The sequence below is a fragment of the Sprattus sprattus genome (assembly GCF_963457725.1).
Source record: "Sprattus sprattus genome assembly, chromosome: 18".
Taxonomy (NCBI): domain Eukaryota; kingdom Metazoa; phylum Chordata; class Actinopteri; order Clupeiformes; family Clupeidae; genus Sprattus; species Sprattus sprattus.
The window spans coordinates 3,805,563-3,826,899 of NC_137916.1; the positions used below are offsets into that span (position 1 = coordinate 3,805,563).

Here is a 21,337-nt window from a genome sequence, read left to right on the forward strand (position 1 = left end):
TACTGTACGTACTGAAATCAATTTGCCTTGACAATGTCCTGTAAATTGTTCTCCAAACAAACACATATGAGTCAGAGATCAGGATGCAACATGCATGGTGCTGGTCATGCTGTTTAGAGCTGCCGTTGGTCTCACTAGGCAAGGACACATTTATCTGTGGAAACAGCTTTCACTGTGCTTGGTCAGTCTCCCTGTGTCTTCCTGTTTTTCTGCACGGCAACAGTGCTTAAAAGCGTAATGGTCAGTGCACAGTCACTGTAACCAGAACATTGTATCAACCTGTGTAGCCACTGACTGACAAACACTTTGAAAGTATTATGTTAAAAGTATTATGTGGTTTGTGCCCTGATGTCTACTACAGTCACCCTGACTGCCATATTGGTTGTTCAGTTCACATCCATTGTCACTGGCAGCATGTGGTTGAGCAGCTGATCCCTGGAGAAATTATCCCTGTCCGAGGCGCCCTCTCGCATGCTGAGGCTGCCATCCCCTGTGCCTGGCTCCACCCTCAGGCTGCGCTTTGGCGGGTGCAGGGCTCCCAGGAGCTGCCGTTTAAATGTGTCGCTCAGGATGATGTAGAGGAACGGGTTGATGCAGCTGTTGGCGTAGCCCAAGCTGATGGCCACTTTGTAGGTGTAGAGGAACGCGGCGCTGGGCCTCTGGACACCTAGGTGGGCCAGCTGCAGGGTGTAGTAGGGGGCCCAGCACACAAAAAAGGTCAGGCAGATGGCCACGGCCATGCGGGTCACCTTACGGGTGCGGATGCGCAGGCTGTGCTGGGGAAGTGGAGCCACAGTGGATGCCATGCTCTGGAGGATCTTGAAGAACACCACGCAGACGATCACCAGCGGCAGGGCAAAGGCCAACACAAACTGGTACAGCGTGTACCAGTAGGTGTCTCTGGCCGGGTCGGGCAGGAGCAGAGCGCAGCCCACCGATCCATCCCGCAGGGGCATGAGGCCAGCGTACATCCAGACAGGAGTGATGGACAGCAAGGAGAGAATCCACACAAGTATCACCGCAGCCACCGCCACCTGAGGTGTCCGGATATGGTTGAAGCGGATGGGGTGCACAGTGGCTAGGTAGCGGTCCAGCGTCATGACTGTGAGGATGTAGGTGCTAACGATCTGGCTGTTGGAGTCCAGTGCTGTGATGACTGTGCACATGGTGGCCCCAAAACACCAGGAGCCAATGCCCAGCAGCTGGTGAATGAGGAAAGGCATGCCCAGGAGAAAGAGCAGGTCCACCACTGACAAGCTGAAGATAAAGATGTCCGGTACGGTCTGCTGTGCACGGAACTGGCTTCTTTTCACTATGGTGTATATCAAGATGCAGTTGCCCACAATACCGACCAGACAGATGGCCCCGTAGAGGCTGGGCATTAGTGCACTGTGATAACTTCTGTCTATCTCTGCATGAAAGGAATAAAAAGAACATTTGGTCCCTGTTCAGATGTGTTTCTCCACACAACAATGAAGGTCTCAGGGGCCCAGACTTGACTTCATTAACATGTCATGTCTGGAGAAATGTCTGGAGATAACTAGTCTACACTTTGGAAGGGATTTGTGTCAAAAGGGACCACAAACAAGTTAGGCTTCTTCCCTTTTAATTTTTTTTTTATTATTATTGTATTGTAATTTGACAAATGCATTAATCACCTTTGCTGTTTACTGGTTGAATCTGCACCACCAGACATTAAGTCTTTTTTGTTTATAACTAGCGAGTTAACTAGCAAACAATCAACAGAGCCCTTGCATATACTAACAACAGGACAGCTGGGACTAAAAAAAGTTAGCAAGCTTGCCACCTCATGTAGCTTGCCAACTGTCCTAATGCACTTTACCTTTTTACTATGTTTTTTATAATGCACTTTGCCTTTTTAAAATCTCTTATTTTTCTATGTTCTTTTATCTTCTCATTTATAATGCAATGCTTTGAATTGTGCTATATAAATAAACTTGCCTTGCCTAATGAACTAGGACTTTTATAACAACGTCTATAACAAGACCTCCCTTAGGCAGACAGAAGAATTATTGTTTTAATAGTAGAAATAGTAGCTAGTAGTCGTAGTAGTAACCTAGTAGTATTAGCAGTTTTATAATGATGGCTATAGGTTACCTCATATTCATATACCACAACATTACACATCTGACCACCCCTGTAAACATTTATAGCCTACAGAATGTTGTAAATCTAAGAATTGGGTTTAAGTTATCTTTTACCTGACGGTGCGTCCTCGGTTTCATTGTCCTTTCCGTATGAGCTGTATGAGTCTAAATCCATGATAAATGGCTTTGGGGAGATGATTTTCTTTTCACACAAGCCACATTGATTAAAACAAAACTGTAAGATGAATATTTGACATAATGTTAAAACCGGTAACCATTTTGACCAAATTCATATCTATACAAGTCGTGTAGGCTACAATGTTTCCTATTGAATGCATCACTCATATAACCTGTCTCCCCAACTGCAGGTGATTCATTCCGACAGCGATTTTAAGCATTCCCGATTGAACTTCCCAATACTTTCCCCGTGTTTGTCTCGTGGCTCCATTTAGGCTATAATGAATCTGATGTGATTATTTTTAAAACAATACAACACTGGATCTTGTAGTAGCCTACCGTCGAGAGATGACCAACTGACAAACGGGTGCTGGTGGAACGATTTACTATCCAAGATGATTAAGTAAGGGATAACGGCCGACGAGCTGTCCAGTTATACGAATTTAATGGACGCTGCGGGGCAAAGAACACCACGACGCGGAGCGGAGTATAATAATATACGTATAATAATATACGTATAATATTTCTTAGCCTACATCACGCTGACTATAATGAGTCAATTCCCTATATGCGTTGCCAATATCTCGTAGAAGGCTGCGTGGACTGTCTCCCTTTGCCATATGAAATACAATGGGAACTTGGGGACATCTAGTGACGCCATAGCATTCCTCAAACGTTGTGATAGTACTAAAATAATTGTGCAATTCGTGTCATTTCCGTGCCAAAAACGTAACTATACACTGGCATTAAGAATACTACAATGTCCCACAAGATTAATATTCATTGAACATCTGGAGAACAACGTTTTCACTCTTCCTTTGAATTGTTTATTACCAGGTCTGTAGCTAATTATGTAAATAATGTTTGTTTTGATCTATCACAATATTCGGCTCAAATTAGTCTACAGAAGCCAATAACAGCCAATAATAAGCCTCTGTGCAACTCAAGGCATATTTGTAAATCACCCTCTGAGCATTTGCAGTTATTTTTGAGACAAATCTAACTCCATAGTGGTGCGTATTTTAATCCAGAGGATGTCGCCCTTTCCTAGCCTCCGATATTTTGGTAGTGGCAATAGGGAATCAATTTCAGACATGTTGAATTTCAAAGGCCAACTATGGTTTGAACATGGGTAAGCTTTCACATTTATAGGCTTATATATATTCAAGTTTAGCTATAGCCAGATCAGACACGAAAAAAGACGGAACTGTGGGTTTGATTATTCGGTGTTTTGAAGTCAAATTTGCATCATGGACATGTAGGTTGAACAAATTATTAGGCCTAATGTATTACATACAATAAACATAAAACAATGTTCTCTATGTGTTTAGATACAACTGCAACGGATTTTTACTAAACATCTGCAAGGAAGCGGAAATTGTGGAGTCATCTGCCCATGCATCCCAGCTCCGAGACTTCCCCGCTGTGTCAAATTAAAACTCAAAGCAGACCCAAAGATCAGTTTCCAGAGGTAACGTGTAGAATGGCCCTGCAGTGTATCGTTTGGTAATACTTAGTTAGCAAAGGAATTAGAGGTAAAATGCTCAGAGATAGCCATATATGACCTATTTGTGAACTTGACCTCGGGTTAATCTTAATGTTTGCAGTATATTTTGATAGGCGTGTGTAGACCTGGGCACTTTAGCAAAGTACTTTTAGGTTTAAAAAAAACAAAAAAACGTAGACTTTTATTATGACGGATCCTGCTATTTACGCGACCCGAGTAACGTTAGTATTTCAGCGTTACCCACCTTATGCTATGCTAGTTTCGCAGTAGTTACTGTTGAGCCGTGTACAAATATATACAGTGTTTTGCGCACGAACATACGCTTTAAAAGTGCATTTGATGTCATAAGACCGCTTTTAGTTATACGCAGTTCCTTAGGAGAGGTAAGTGTCCGTATGAATTCAATGTCCACTGACAGTTGAACGATTTTTTTTGTGTGTTCTTTTTCCATTAGCCAAGTTGCGAATTAGCTAGCTAGCCAGTCTCATAACACCAGCCAGCATGATATTAGAGTAGTTGCCCCTGAACGAGTTAACAGCATTATAACAAAATGACCAAGGTAGTATTCTTGATCGTATCCATTCGAATTAAACGTAGAGTTTGATTGATTTATAGTGCTTTCCGGTTTGCGAATGTTTGAACATGTGGATTTTTGAGTCAACTAGTGTTATGTGCTTGAGTAGGCCTGTTTTTTCATATTTGCTTCTTGATTGTAACGCAGATTTAGTCGGCAAAACAAGGTCAGTAATGTTTTATTCAGATGCAAGATGTGCCTTAGACCAGATATCAAGTCAGTTAGGTAGCAGTTACAAAGTGTTGTGTATAGCGATACTGATAATGGAACAACATAATAGGTCAAACAGATAGCTCGCCGCTCCCCCATTAAAGTCAGCGTAGTGTATTTCTAAATGATGAGCATCCTCTATGCCACAATAGCTTGATAACTAGATCAGACCATTCACATCTGGGTCCGCCTGCATTAGCTGGGTAGTTTGAAATGTCACCCTTTGAGACGTCCCGTGTTAAAACCTAACTTCTCAGAGGAAAAACACATCGAAATCTAGTTGTTTATCTATTACTTTTGGTACTGTTCTTATTGTGTCTTAAATTAATAGTTGACCTTAGCAAACCATTGGGGTTTGTGGTTTATTTTAGAAGAAGTGGTAGTTGGGCAACAGTGTTGGTAATGTTCCTATTTCTCAGCTTGTTGGCTAACGTTACCTTGAAGAGAAATATCCAGACGGACTGTTTGCGTTTGCTAGATTGGTATTTGGGGCTGAGGTTGTCGTAAGTGTAAATCAGCAATCATGTGCAATAGAAATAATGGCAGTTATCTATTTTGTTTTATATATTTAGCCAATGTCTTCTATAAAGGAGTAAAGTATAACTATGTACCTTGTAGATTGGTGACTTTTGAGGCATTAATTGGCAGACAAATCAAGCCGGACACCCGACAGAGGCTAACTGCAGTGGTTGTGTTGCGGGCTATTTCATTTTACGTTTTTTACGTAACATGCTACATAGATAATCTGGTCTAAAACAAATTGATATATCCTATTAACTTGGCAGTGTGTCATTTGACTGGGGTTTATACATGTCCTTTCCATTATAGGGTGAAGGTTTCACTGTAAATAATGTTGATTCCAGTGGGCGTATTGTTAGTGCGATAACTTAACTGTACTTTATTCATAACGTCAAGTGCAGATAACACTATCTGCTGCAAGGACTGTAACTGCTGGGAGTGTTTCCACACATCCATTTGAGAAACCTCTGTGTTTTTTCATGGGATTTGGTATACTTTGTGTGATATATATATATATATATATCACACAAAGTATACCAAATCTCATGAAAAAACATATATTTAAATTAGATAGATAGGTAGATATCAAATATTTGTATTCACTGCATATCCTGTCTGTGATGACGTTATCCTGGTCTGCTTCGCTTATCTTTTCATAGTGCTGAACATAGGGGCGTTTATATCGTATTGGTTTTTATGTCGATTTTGGGGTTTCTTATTGGATATATGCTATCCCAGTGTGATGTCTGATTGGACAGTCACTGACACAAACGCAGATGGTAGTTGGCTACATGAAACGTCAACAATACGGTTTCCTTCCTCTTTTTTTGTAGAGCTTTTGCTGTTAAACGCCAGTCGTGTTGCGGGGCGCGGTCCGGTAACTGTGTTTAACTAGAAGCAAGCTTCTAACGTTAGCTACTAGTTATTGATTTGGTTTGTCTCTCTCTTTAAGATACTGCGGTAAGGATTAATGATTGATTATTTTATCATTCGTAGGTTCCCCGCTCTGACCTTTATGTGAGGATCTAGCCGCAGGGGAACGGGTCACAGACGGGAGGAGAGACTCGGAGCGACCGATCGCAGGATCCTGATAGCTGAGCTTTTATTCGGAGTCTTTGTATCCATTCCCTGACGATAGGGAATAACCACCCGGGAACTGAGGCAAACACGGTCAACTATTTGCAACCCCAGGCTCTTCTCAACGTTGAATCCACCAAACAATGGAAGCGATTGCTAAGTACGATTTCAAAGCAACTGCTGACGACGAGCTAAGTTTTAAACGGGGTGAAATCCTGAAGGTAAACATTGCCGTTCTCTTCTTTAACAAGTGTTGTATGTTGAGATGGAAACTAAATGAAGCTGCACCTGGCTTATGTTTCATTTAAATGCGGTGCAGTGTACACTCATTGAGGGACCCTCACTAATATTGCATATATGAAATGTGCGCTTACACTATACCACAATCTGGTTTCCAAATATATTGGCCTACATTGAGGCACAGACCTCAGGTTCCGTCTATGTTAGTGGGAAGATAGTTGATACATTTTATGATCATGAAACACTACTGATGTATTATAACTTTCACCAGTGCAGGCATTGAAATGGGGGGGTGTTTTTTTTTTATATATATATATAATCATTATCTCAATATATATAATATCATTATCATTCTCAATTTCATATTATTGTCAATCCATCAAGTGGACTTGACAACTCCGAGCATGTTTCCATTAGTACTTTGAAGATGCTATCATGCATTTGTAAACGTAAATGAAAGATGCTGTAAGCATGACTTATCTTCCCTCCCTCTGATCCACAGCATCAGCAGTAGTTGGATGCTGCATCACAGTGGTGGTGGTCTTGCCATTAGTCCTGACTATGATTCCTTAATGGTTTGTGACACATGCAGCTGTAAAAATACCATTGGACCTTAAGACTCGAACCTATCAGCTGCCTGGCACAAAGCTTTACTCCCTTTTTAGAGAGAGAACGAATTATTCTCTATATTGCCATATTCAATGGGAAAAGGTTGAACTGGGCAAGCAATTGACTGTATCTGCCATAGCCTTAGTGCTCTCAGTTGGCAGTGTGTGGTGGAAAGACCCCTCCATATGGCAGCAGAAGCCAGATCAAGTAGCAGCTCCTACTGAAGACGCTGAAAAATATTTGTAACTTGTATTTCATATTTCTGTACAAACTGGGTGCATTCCTTCTTTTTAAGTTCTTGTAAGTTTTGCGCTAGTCTTGAAGTCCTAATTTCTGCCTTGTTGGTGTATGCCTGTCATCGTTCTGTCAAGCGTCCCTTCATCATATTAATCCTTAGACTTCTGCCTCAGCAAGCCTCTGCTGTTGCATGCTAACCACACAGAGAGGAAGTGAGTGATGGAGCAGCAAGTCTGACTGCCGACTTTTCTACTTTACATCTCCGTTTGCGTTCTCCTTTTTTAAAATAAGACTCCCTTGAGACATAAGTGGGGTGACGTTGTCCCTTATTTCAACTTTTTCTCTCTTGTTTTACCAAGAACTAAGGTCACTTCTGCAGCTCGGCCTCATCACAGGCTAATTTTAAACCAATAGGCAGCACTTCAAACGCGCCTCACGGAAATTGAGCTGTCAAGACTGATTGGTACAAAGGCAGAAGCCAGCACCCACTCCAGACGGCGTGCACATCTTTTGCAACGCATCACATGGCCAGTAGTATGAGGATGTTCGATTGATAAATAAAAGGCCAAATATGCTGAGGGGTGAAGTTGAAGTTGTCCAGCTGTTTGCTCTCTCGTCCTTCCCCAGTCACTCAGCTGTCTTTCACCTGTCAGCTTTCCTGCTGCCACCTGACTCCTGCACAAACGCTCCATGCATATTTAAGCAGGGGTGTTTGGATGGCGCTTTTGTTTGTTTTGGTCGTGTGCTGCGGGACGAGTGACTGCGGACTGAGAGCGAAGCACAGCGCATGCTGTTGCTGAGTCCTGCTGATGGCAGCGGCATGTGTAAACTGTAGCATATGCTGTCACTGCAGGGAAGCTGCTCACTGACACTACTATGACAAGAGGAGAGCCGGGTGTGAGGAGTCATTGCGAGGCCGTGTTTCAAATATGCTACTTGCGCTCCACACATGACCTCAGTCTGCTGTGTGGCCATGTGTGAGGATGTTTTTATTTCAAGATAAACACACTGCTTGAAGACCTTTGGTTCCTCCTTGTTTGTTTTGCTTATTAATTAAATTGCCTTGCCTGCGCTGAGCAAAAAGGAGGGGAGTTGAGAAGAGAGATCTGATCCCCAGCTGTAATATTAAGAGCAGCAGCGACGTGCCATCTTGATGAGTTGGCAAACCTTAAGCAAAACCCAGGGGCTGGTAGATAGTGCTTGCCCTGTTTGGTAGACTGCACATTTGCAATGCTGAAAAGAAAAGAGTTGGGAAAGAACCTGCATCAGAAAAGAACGGTGAACTAAGTGTGATCTCCAGTCACAGGGATGTGCACAGCAGGAAAGGCCACTGTTAATGAGTGGCCTGTAAGTATGGAGTGAGATTAACTTTTATCTGTTGTACTTAAGAATCAAGCACCCTGTGTTTGTGGTCACGAAATTCTGTAGTGGCTAAATCGCGATCACAAACTCTCAACTCAACTCTTGAAACACAAGAAAACAATTTAAGTGGTTGCAGTAGAGGTTAGGGTTTTGACCTAGCGAGAAAATCATGCACAGTAACAAGAACTTGACTCTTGTCCATTGGAAACAGAAATCCATATTTTGTATCCTGTATGAACTCAGAATGTCTTGCTAATGTCTCTTTCTACAGGGACACCCTTCCCTCTCAATCCTAACACCTAAGGTTAACCTACGACAGCTTGGTTGTTTGTAGAGTCACATCCATCTCTCTGCCCTCTCTGCTCTTTTATGTGACCAAGAGACAGGGGGAGAGGGAGCATTTGGTTGTAGCCAAGGTCTTTGGCCTTTTACGTCTTCAGCATCAGCTCTCTTGGCACTCCGCCCCTACAATCAGGCCCTTTGTGTGTGGCACTCAAGCAGGGTCCAGATTCATGGAAGGGCCCTTGGGGAGTCCGTCTTTTGCAGAGAATCGCGCCTGACTGGAGACCAGCGGCCCACTTTAGGTGAAGCCATTGCAGGCTTGCGTAAGCACTGAGGCCACGCTCGTGGCAGGACAGGACTGGAATACTGTAGCTTTCCATTTGCCAATGCTCATGGCCTCACCATCAGGAATTTCCTCCAGATTTAGTGGAACTTTGGACAAACCCTACACTAGGAATGTTGGCTGTTCCAAACAAGCTCCTTCCCTAAGTTACTGTGAATTAGTTACAATCATGGACACAGTCACTGTGCTGTCTTTTTAGTCTTTTGTTAGTGTCTCCCTGAGATCAGTGAGATGTCTTTTTCCCTGGCTGTCAGTTCTTCATGTTTTAAGGCTCACAAATGTGTGTATGGAGCTCAATCTCACAAGATCTTTCGGGGTCACTGAGTCAGGAGTGGTCACTGGGTCGGGAGTTTGTTGCAGCTAGAGCCATAGACTCTAGAGACTCTAGCCACAGCATACTTGCACCTCACTAACACGCATCTGTTTGGATTTGATGGATCAGCTGTGATGTCTTCCTGACTTCCATTACCCACGTCACATGGAGAGCTTATTTTACAAGTTCATTCGAGAGAAATGAAAATAGAAAGAAGAGGCTTAAATCAATACACACGTCATACACAAAGCAGAGAGATGTGGCAGATCTTTCTTCTAAACTTGCCCCTCAGTTAACCTCTTAATGATTCATATTTTTGCGTAAGGACTGGTTGGGTGTGAGTGGACTTCTAGGACTCCTGTTATCTTCACATGCGTTTTCTCTGCACTCTACCTAGAAGGCGATTTCACAGAATTAGTGCAATTTGCCCCCCTAACCGATTTCTTCCCAAGGGAAGTTTACCAGCAGCTTATGTGTGTTTGATTGCAGCATTTGAGGAGCACAGCCAGAGGATAAGGAGGCCAGTTTTACTCAGAATGGAACACCCAATCTGATTTGGCCTTGACAATCCAATAGGTGTCCAAATGAGGAACCGCCAATGGGGCCTCAGAGAAGATCTTCAGGGCTCTAATACAATCATGGTGCCGCATCAGAGGGGGGATGGAAAGCCCAGAGAAGCCGAGGGAGTTCGAAAAATGTGTCCCACAGCTCAGTCAGACTCGGCACAGAGGGTTTTTCCTTGAAACTATTAATGGCCTGCTGCCTACTGCCTGAGGGCCAAATCGGACCTAATGAAATCATCTGAAATATTCCACCGAATGAGAGGGAATATGGAGAGGTGTAAGGGAATCTGCCCTAATGAAATCATCTGAAATATTTCACTCAATGAGGGAATATGGAGAGGTGTAAGGGTGAATCAGTGTTCAGGTGACGTCAGTGTAGGATGCCGGTACTGAGCCCTGCAGGCAAGGGAAAAGATGTTTTTTTTTTTTTTTTTTTTTTTGCATTACTTCTCTGGATCTCCATCATTACCCAAGCAAACTTCTCTCATGTACACACACACAGACACACAAAATACACTCTAGTTCTGACAGTTAGTGGTTTCTTCTCATCTGATTCAACTTGAAATCTGTGGTGAGGAAAAGGTCAAAGGAAGCAGCTGAGTTGATGGAGCTCATGTTGCCCCTCGGTTCCGGGTGTCAGATCGGTAGTCCTGTGGCACCACTGCTCTCTGACTAGTCACTCAGGAGCCGGCATGCTGTTTGACATTTCATTAACACATTTGTCTTTAGGCCAAGATTGTGTGGATATGTTTGTCTGCACTTTTAAATGCTTTTTTTAAGTCTTCAGTCAATTTGATGCCTCAACACTTTATGTTTTCTTTAATAAATGGGGCACAATTTTCGGAGCATTTCCGAGTTTACACCCACATCAGAACTATATTGGAATTTTCCCTCCCCGAAGCTGTCTACTAGAAACCTACTCAATATTCATAATATGCATTGCAGGTACATGACTGGACTGTTGTGTAGTTATTGTTGTTTTGCCTTTATTCAATTATGTCAAGAAAGAAGCCCATATTCATTAGCTTTCATGAGCCTGCAGCAAAATCTGATAGTTATCATTTATGGTATCACTATTTGATTTTTGGCACTTTTTCATTTGAGGACCACAACCTCCAAGCTTAAACTCTCAGAAATGAACTAATTAGCTGCCAAATTAAATGTATGTATTTGGCAGCCAAGCAGAGAAGCTGCAGTTTAATTGAAGTGGATGTAATGTCAACTAGATAACTAGCTATGATTTCATGCAAATGGAATCTGACATATAAACTGTTTTAAAGTTTTTAGCTAAGCAACCATAGCAACCAGGACACATTGTTGGCTGCATAGCCTAAAGCAAAGTTTAATTTCTCAAAATCATCTCACCAATTAAAGGCAATCTTAGGTTCAAAGTGATTACAACCAATTGCGGATGATGTTAAATGGCTTCCCATATAATTATACAATCCTGATAGTAATAATGGGACATTAATGTGGCAAGGGCTTGTAGCGGTTTATTTAGTCAGTTCACCCACTAAGCACATCTACACTGTGTGCACAATTATTAGGCAAGTGAGTATTTTGACCATATCATAATTTTTATACATATTTTCCAACTCCAAGCTGTATAAACTTGAATGCTTATTGGATTTAAGCATATCTGGTGATGTGTATCTGTGTAATGAGGGAGGGTGTGGCTCAAGGGCCAAAAAAGAGATAACTGACTGAAAAGTCAAAAAATTGTAAAAATCCATTGCTCCATTGCTGTCATATTCCAGAACTGCAACCTACCTGGAGTGCCCAAAAATACAAGGTGTTCAGTGCTCAGAGACAGGGGCAGGGTAAGAAAGGCTGAAACCCGACCACCACTGAACAAGACACATAAGTTGCATAAGTTGAAACGTCAAGACTGGGCCAAGAACTATCTGAAGAAAGATTTTTCAAAGGTTTTATGGACTGATGAGATGAGAGTGACTCTTGACGGACCAGATGGATGGGCCCGTGGTTGGATCAGTAACAGGCACATAGTTCCACTTCGACTCAGACGGCAGCAAGGTGGAGGTGGAGTACTGGTATGGGCTAGTATAATTAAAGATGAGCTAGTTGGACCTTTTCGAGTTTAACATGGCTCAAAATCAACTCACGAACCTACTGCTAGTTTTTAGAAGACACTTTCTTCAAGCAGTGGTACAGGAAAAAGTCTGCATCTTTCAAGAAAACCATGATTTTTATGCAGGACAATGCTCCAGCCCATGCATCGAAGTACTCCACTGCATGGCTAGCCACTAAAGGCCTTAAAGATTAAAGAAAAATTCCATGGCCCCCTTTCTCACCTGACCTAAACCATATTGAGAACTTGCGGATCCTTCTTAAACAGGAGATTTACAGTGAAGGAAAATAATACACCTCTCTGAACAGTGTCTGGGGGGCTGTGGTTGCTGCTGCACAAAATGTTGATCGTCAACAGATCAAGAAACTGACAGACTACATGAATGGAAGGCTTATTACTGTTATTGGAAAGAAGGGTTGCTATATTGGTCACTGATTTTTTTTTTTTTGAAATGTCAGAAATGTTTATTTGTAAATTTTGAGTTGTTGTTTATTATTTTCACTTCAACAGATGGAAATAAACAAGTGAGATGGGATTTGCATAATAATTCTGCACACTAATAGTTGCCCAATAATTCTGCACACATAGATATTCTCCTAAGAAAGCCAAAACCTCACTTTTAGCCTACTTCCTTAAATATTCAGGTTTGAGGTTTCCTGACATTTTGGATTGACCGAGAGCACTGTAGTAGTTCAATAATAAGATGAATCCTCAAAAATACAACTTGCCTAATAATTGTGCACACAGTGTACAGTCGTTCTTTCAAAATATAAATAAGGCCTCTCTTCAGGTATAAGCCTGAACTTATATAGGCTATAATGCACCCAGAAAAATCATTTGTATCAGTATGTATGTTGCTCTTACATAAATAAATACAATTATAATTTAAAAAAGTATTCCTGTCAAGTAAAAACAGCTACATATTCAAACAATGTTTGTTACATTAGTTACATGCTTAAGTAGCAATAGAACATAAGAACACATAGTGACGCTGTTACTTGAAGTTATAGCAACTCCCTTTATGGAACCAATCTACGTTACTGACTTGCACGCTGAAAACAGAACATCCACAGAAACTCTGACTCCAATTACTTACCCTATTCTGATCTCAATGTAACGTTAGTGTATGAGTCACCCCCTCCCCTTGCCCTTCACAAACATGTTAATCCAATGGTTCCAATTCCATCATTACTTTTAAGGATACTAGGTCGCCAGGGGATAGATATTATCTATATTATATATATATATAGAGATAAATATTTAGCGTTCATTCCCGCACAACATCATAATACTAAATAAATACTAAATAAATGCCTTTCAGTGTAAGTGGTTATGGGGTATCGGAGAGGGCTCTGTGTAAAGCGTTGTGGTAATGAGGGGTGTCACTGAAGGCCGCCCGCTTTTGTTTCATAACACTGGCTTGTAGTCCTAAGCCTTTTGTTGACTCTTGTACTCGTGCCAGTGGATTTTATATCCAAGAATAGAAAGGGCTTTTATAATCCTGTCAGCCAAATGGACTTGGTGCATTAAAGATCTTTATGAAGAGCCTCTTAAAACATCATCTTTGTGATGGGGTGGGCCTCCAGTCGGAACAAAGCCTCATCTGCGGTCATAAACACTGCACTCTCTCTTGCTACACTTTTGTGTGTCTCAGTTCAGATGCATTCTGTTTTCGGGCTGTTGAAACTGGTAATGAGAGTTCGTGTGGCTTTTACTGGTTTTAGAATGTATTTGTTTTCTTTTAAAGCACTGGTGTGTGCTAGGGCTGAACGATTTGGGAAAATAGCCTAATCTAATTGCGTTTTTCTTCCCCCCAAAATATTGCGATTGCGATTCGATATGCGATTTTTTTTTTTTTCATTTTATCCTCTTTTTTTCCCAACAAAATGTACTGAATGATTTAAATATGACCAATATAAGATACATTTAGTGTAAAATATTCTTTCCCACATTTTACATTTTTATTTAACTGCTCATTACAGAAACAAATCGGTGGCTTTGCCACTGTGCATTTAAGTAATTTAAACAAAGTCAAGTATAAACACAAGGCATGCACTTGCTTGATGATTGACTGTGTAAGGACAGTTGTTGACTAACTAGTGTGTCATAGTGTCAAAGTAGGCACATTTCAAGAGATTTCGCTAGTTTGAGCCACTAGCATCTCGTTAGCGATTAGCAATTGATCCGTTATCCTGCTTTAATCACTGTGTGCAAAATGTTCCATCGTAAAAAAAAGAAAATCGCGTTTCACCATATGGCGATTTAATCGCAAATGCAATTAATCGTTCATCCCTAGTGCGGACATCTCTCACGCATCAGACCTTAATGGCTTAGTCTGAAGTCACACTGGTGTAACCGACTTTTCCTATGCAGCCGTTCACTCCAGGGATAATGTGCTCCAGAGTTAATTCAATTCAATTCAATTAAATTGTATTAGTATAGCGCCATAACAATACAATTGCCTCTAGGCGCTTAACAGAGCCCAGAGCCTAAACCCCCTTAGTACATGCACAATGGCAGCAGGGGCAAGAAAAAAACTCACTGTTAGGCAGGAAGAAACCTTAAGCAGAACCACGGCACATAAGGGGGGACCCATCTGCTTGAGGTCGGCCGGGTGGAGATAGGAAGGTGGGAAGGGGGAGGGTTGTGTGGCAGAAGGGAAAGGAAGCAACAGGGGTTGTACACAGCCAGCATTTGGTCGCTGCTGGCTGTGTACAACCCCTGTTAATGTGAATTCAAACATCCTATTGATGTTTCTGGTGCTAGTGCTGGAACCTGCTGTAGTCTTTCTGTGTGGCGCTGTGATGGTTGTGTTTTCCATACAGTTATACATTGAAATTATATTATCATACAATCTGCTAAGCTATACCCCAAATTTAGAATTTCTTTTTCTAGAGCACTTTTTGTTTACAACATTTGATGGCTCAGTGGTCTAATGTAGCGATCTGCTGTCAAGCCAAGTTATCACTTCCAGAAACTGCAGAATGGAAACTCTGCCATTAAGGGTGAAACATCCCGGTGGGGAGCACACGCATCTCGTGACATCATCTCGTGCCTGTTTTTCTGAGTCACGTCAAAGCCTAGAAGAAAAGCAGAATAGCTTTTCTCTCTCTCCAACTAGCACCCACAACCCCACACTAGTGTGAGCCTGACTGAGGACTGACTGACTGCCTGATTGACTGTCTGCCTGCCTGACTGACTGACTGCCTGACTGACTGTCTGTCTGACTGACTGACTGACTGCCTGCCTGACTGAGTCCTCTCCCCTCAGCAGCATCTCTGCCCTCAGGAGCCCTCAGGCCTCACACTGAGTCGGCTTTCCGGCTCTCCTCTATAATTCACAAGCCGCAGGCAGAGGGGGCACCTCAGCACAAGCCTCCCACACGCAAAACGCCCAAGACAGCCGCCACACTCTTCAACGCTTGTGAAGAGGACATCCCAGCAGCTTTCATGACTTCCCAGAGTTTTCCCCAAACGGGGGCCTGGGTTGCTGCGCTGTGCACTAGATGAACAGACAGACAAGCACAGCTCACAGGGCCCAGTCAGTGGGATTAAAAAGGCAGGTTTTGACTAGAATTACGCTGAGAATCTTGTGAATGTGGCTCTGAATTATAATTGTTATTATTATTTTGGTGCTCGCTTTTTAAAATCACAGTACACTGATTTTTATTTTCTGACGCGTCAAACTCCTGTCAACAGATCTTTGAACTGTGCCTGTGCGCACAGTTCTCTTCCCTTTCATGGCTCTTTCTGATGGAATGTCTGATTGGCGGCTTGTGTCAGGTGTTCAGCTCAACCTTGACTACTCTGGCAGTAGTCTCGCTGCATCAGCCCGCTGTGCTCTTGCTCCAGCCCACATGTCTGTGTCGCTGCGCTGCTCTCAGCTGGAAGGCAGGCGTGTATGAACCGTCTAAAACGCACACGAACCCAGGCCAGTCTGCTGGGGCTTGCTCTTGGCCCAATCCCCTGGGGGTTGAACATTATTTTCGAGCGTTATGTAATCAGCCCAGCGTTCCCTCTCGAGCAGGCTTGTGAGAGAGGAGCAGAAGTTGGCCTGGCCGTGGGGGGAAACTGAAACTGGGCAGGGAATGGAGTAGAGAGCATTTTATCTTTTTTTTTGGCCTCCCCCGACCATGTTCTCACTGTTCTCACTTCCTGTTCTTTGCCTCTTCCACCCCCAGCAGCTTCCTGTCCCCACGTTCCAGAATGCCTTCCCTGGCGAAACAGTCTAGCAGACAGAGAAAGCATAGCATAGCATTAGAAGAACAGAGAACTTCAGAGCTCAGCATAGCATTGCATAGAACAGTGTACAACATTATGCAGAAGCATAGCATAGCAAAGCACAGCAAAGTGCAGACAGGAATGTAGGCCACAGTGAAGTTCAGAATAACACAGCAGATCATGCTCTCCTCCCCTCAGTGATATTACAGCATAGCATCACATGTCTGAGCACTTCAATGCAGCGCAGGTACTAACCCTAAATCAGCTCATACCAGAACAGACCTCAACAAAACACAGGGCAAAGTCACACAAGCTGGCTGGAGCATGTTGACCTCTGTGACGTTTAGGAGTTTAGACAATTCAGAATCGTTATGCCATTCTACCCTAAAAGGAATGAACAATTATTATGGAAAATAAACAATTTCTCAGCAGTTTGTACTCTTCTGGTCAAAACTGAAATTATTCCACACTTACAGCAATGTCATCCGATTTGATTTTAAAAAGATTATTGTACCCTTTACATACTTATTGTATTGGTTTACACAAACATGGTCAACTTTGGCCTTGCCAATCTCGAAATGATTGGATGCATGATCATGGGGACGCTTCCGCTAAAGGTTTCTGAAGGAAGGATTATTCCCAATTGTTCTACAGAAAGCTGGCTTTAGTCTGTCTTGCCCTCCAATGGCTTGATTGCACTCCCTGCCACTAATTAGTATCTCTCCCCTCTTCGGAGCCATTGATTAGTTCTTCGTAGAGTTCGATCCGTCTGAGGTCTCCATCTCGCCCCTCTTCTGTGTTAAGCTTCTCACTTAAACCCTGGCTTTGGAGGGCAGTCTGGAGAAACTGTCCTAGAAATCCATTAGGGTTGGATTCGTAGGAGGAGGGATGCATGAAACCTAATGAACAAGGTTGTGTGTGTGTGTGTGTGTGTGTGTGTGTGTGTGTGTTAGAGGATGAATACCCGACCCGAGCCCGCTGTGGGACGGGTTCGGACAAATATTTAGAAATTATAATCGGGCTTAGGTCGAGCTCGGACACATCAGCACATTAATGCATTGAACATTCCATATTCATAATAAATAGTGAAGTCAACTGTCTACTGTCAACTGTGGGTGAGCTGTTGAGGAGCCTTATTGCACAGGGATAAAAGCTCTTTGCCATCCTGGAGGTGCGTGCCTTTTTTGATCTGAACCTTTTCCCTGACGGGAGTAACAGGAACAGATGATGGGCAGGATGGGAAGGGTCTGTGAGGATGCGTTTAGAGCGCTGCAGGCAACGAGAGGAGGAGATGGAAAAGATGTCGGGCAGCTCTGCTTCAATGATCCTTCCCGCTGTTCTGATCAGCCTCTGGATGGCTGCCTGCTCCGCCTTTGTGCAGCTGTAGAACCATACATTCAGGCAGTATGTTAGCACACTCTCTACAGCGCAGCGGTAGAAGTTATACAGCAGCCTCTGAGGAAGGTGTTCTTTCCTCAACTTCCGGAGGTAAAAGAGGCGTTGCTGGGCCTTCCCCAAAACGGAAGCTGTGTTTTTGACCCAGGACAACTCCCCGTCAGTGTCAGATCCAGAAACTTAACAACGGTGACTCGCTCAACCTCTTCACCGTTGATGAAGAGTGGGAGATGGTGATTGTGCTGGGCAGACTTCCGGAAGTCAATGATCATCATTTTCTTAATGTTGAGACTTGTGGAGGTTGTGCTCAGAACACCAGACTGCCAGGTTTCCCACTTCTTGCCTGTAGGGAGCCTCATCGTTGTTGGAGATGAGGCCAAGCACTGTTGTATCATCTGCAAATTTGAAGATGTAGTTGGATGGGCAGGAGGGAGTACAGTTCAATAGGGAGATGCAGATTCTAATTAGGCTGTTGGATATGTCCAATGTAAGTGTGAAGTTTTAATGAAATATGATTGATGCAACTCTCGTTCTCCACAACAACATGGATTAAACATCGATGGTTGGATGTAGATAGTTTCATAACGAACGTCGGCGTGCAAAAAGATCCTCAATGGTAAGACTTGTCTGTTGTGCCTCCGTTGTTGTATCATAAAACGTGAGTTTTATTAAAGCATAGCGTGTGGAATGTGTAGCTATTTCATTTAGTTTGTTAACCTTTCCTGCTGTCTGTCTCTGAACGTAGTTGGAGATTGCGGGGGAGTAAAATGCTTAGGGCCAATAGTTTTCCGCGTCAAAAAAAAGCAAATTCCGTGTCACGTTTTTGGTAATTCCGTGATTCCGCGTCAAAAAAATAAAAACAGCCGTATAATGCCTTTCTGCACGTTAACTGTATGAAAAACTCTGTTGATACAGTGATGTTGCCTAGCAACGCTGTTTGCGTGCGTGCAGCACCCACAGTTAAGATACTGTCGAGTTCAGTTTGTCGCAAAGTAGTTGACCATACTGTGCCTTATACATTTCCAATGCTTAAATCATCATTGTTCGACCTGTATGTGAGGCATTATGTGCATACTTAATGAAAGTAAGTGTTTTCATGAAGTTGCTTCTGTAATAGATTGTGTATTAAATACCACATTTTGGGCTACCTGCTCGTGCTATTAGTAGTGATTAGCATGATGCTAAGCGGAGATTTAGCTATGTTCTGTTCTTATGTTGATACGCTGTAATAAAGATGGGTTCAATCCTGTTAAGATTTCGACTGGATGAGATATGAATGAGATCCATGTTGCCTAGTGTAATGTCCACTATTATATGTATCTAGTAATATTAGTTGTGTAATTGTTATTGTGTAGCAATAACTCATGGTAATGTAATTCAGTGCAGTGCTAATTAGGGTTGGGTACCGAGAACCGGTACCAATACGGCACCGGTTCCATACAACCGATACCTACCCGGACCGAAATGCAACGCAGATTTCGGTGCTTCCTTTCGGTGCCTGAGCAGATAATTTATTTATTTTTTTTATTTTTTTTTTTAATTAAAATTTTTATAATTTAACAAAACTAGCGATAGCTAACGAGAAGTAACGTTAGTGGCGTAGATCTTTCTGAGTACGATCTGTATACTTTTTTGTGTTGATAACAGATTTCGTGGGGCACATATAAAACTGCTCCATCTCCCAATATAGACTCTCGCCTGTGTCGCTCACGCTGCATTCCGTATGGGACTAGTGGAAACGGGATTTGTGTTGAGGAGTTGCCATGGTAATGGGTTGACTTGCGTGTGGTTTCGGTTTCAAGATAAGTGTGGTTGTTCTAAGCAGAAGTTGGATACGCTTTATTAAACGGAGAGCTACCGTCTCATCCAAAGATATTCCTTCTCAATGTGAGTTCTTAAGAGAGCACTAACTTGGACGCTACAATAACATTGCAACAGTCTGACAGCGAAGAGCAGGCAGCCTTGCACAGAGCAAGCACAAACAAAGCTAGCCATCAATGTAACGGAGACAATGTCGAAAGGTAAACGATCAAAAGTGTGGCTGTATTTCGCACAAAAAGATTCAAACAACGCGACGTGCAGCATATGCAACTCAAGAGGCCCTGAAGCTAAACTTTTAAAGGGGCAGTACACATTCACGAAACCAGTGGGTTTAAATAAATGCAAACTAATTAATATTTGTTTTACTCTGAAGGCAAACATGCTCATATTTCTGCAAAAGTATTACTGAAGTGTGAAGTGTGTGTACAGAGTTTGTTATGTATTTATTTATATTTATTTAAGTATACTGTAAACAGTTGTTATAAGTTAATATATTGTTCATAGTTTGAAGTTAAAAGGTTTGAAGCCAAGTGTTTTGCATTTATTTTTATTTATAGTATACCTCAAACAGTTAATATATTGTTAAATTTAAAGAAAACTATTTGCCTTGGCAATAAATAAGCCTAATGTCTTTAATAAAAAAAAAAAAAAAAGTATCGGTTCTGGCACCGTTTAGGCACCGGTATCGTTTTAAAAGTATCGGTTGTGTACCGGTATCGGAAAAAACCCAAACGATACCCATCCCTAGTGCTAATTAGTCCCCATAAATTAGACTGCTTGGTAACTCAGTGAATAATACGTGCCCTTCTTAGATTGTTGTTTGCCAGCCATCAACACAACAGAAGACTTAACATTTTTAGTTTTAATGCGATTGGGAAGATGAGCAAATTAACGTGACTACCGTTGAAAAGGGGGGCGTGGCCGGAGCAGAGTTCAGCGCAGACGTGACATTTTCTGACCGCTTTTGTTCTTTAATTAATGTTTGTTCATTGTTGCGATCGTTGTTGTGTTTATTTGAAAGAAATTCAGTCTTACAGGGTAAAATACAGGGGGTTTTGGGCGATTTTGATGCACAAAATTATGTTTCCGTTTGAAAAGTTGCAATTCCGTTTTCAGTGGTCCATTCCGTTTCAGATGGTCCATTCCGCGTATTCCGTCCGTTTTCCGTTTTCGCGGAAAACTATTGGCCCTAAATGCTCCACGGCCGAAGTAAATTACATGTTTTTAACTTCGGGGTTAATTCCCTTTCCTTTACGTCTGCTGCTTGTTACTAAATACAGACAGCAGGAAAAGTTAACAAACGGAATGAAATAGCTACACATTTCACACGCTATGCTTTAATAAAACTCACGTTATTCACATACCGGTTAACTCTGTTACAGCACATAAATGTTTGTCGCTACATCCAAACTATGCGTCACCGTTGTCCCTCCCTGTCTTAAAGGAGCCGCACCATTTTACTAAACGTTCTTGCAATGTGAATCATTTAATTTAAATATGCATATTGGCCTTATTGTGCATGCTTGTGCGTTTAACAGCGCTTGTTTGTGTGAGAGAGCATTTAACTGTTGATGCCCCAGTTAATTAAAGCCAGGCTATTAATAAAAAACGTACGTAAATGTGGCATTAGTACTATGAAGTACAGTTGAGAAATTGATTCCGTCAATCTCGGTTCGGATTCGAAAAAAAAA

The 21,337-nt window shown here is 42.3% G+C and overlaps 2 protein-coding genes across 2 annotated transcripts in view; one reads left to right on the plus strand and one right to left on the minus strand.

Annotated features, from left to right (window-relative positions):
• Nucleotides 1-386: 386 nt before the first annotated feature.
• LOC308379831 (melanin-concentrating hormone receptor 1-like) lies at nucleotides 387-1,382 on the minus strand (the record flags this gene model as incomplete). Its single annotated transcript, XM_080857093.1, has 1 exon — nucleotides 387-1,382. One exon carries the CDS (start codon nucleotides 1,380-1,382, stop codon nucleotides 387-389), a length of 996 nt encoding a protein of 331 aa, XP_080713219.1.
• Nucleotides 1,383-4,066: 2,684 nt separating this feature from the next.
• The window catches only part of grb2b (growth factor receptor-bound protein 2b), a 52,655-nt gene continuing 35,384 nt past the window's right edge, over nucleotides 4,067-21,337 (plus strand). Inside the window, exons 1-2 of the mRNA XM_080855840.1 lie at nucleotides 4,067-4,175; nucleotides 6,092-6,393. Of these exons, the coding sequence (XP_080711966.1) occupies nucleotides 6,316-6,393 (78 nt within the window). The 5' untranslated portion in view covers nucleotides 4,067-4,175; nucleotides 6,092-6,315. The remainder of the gene's footprint in view (nucleotides 4,176-6,091; nucleotides 6,394-21,337) is intronic.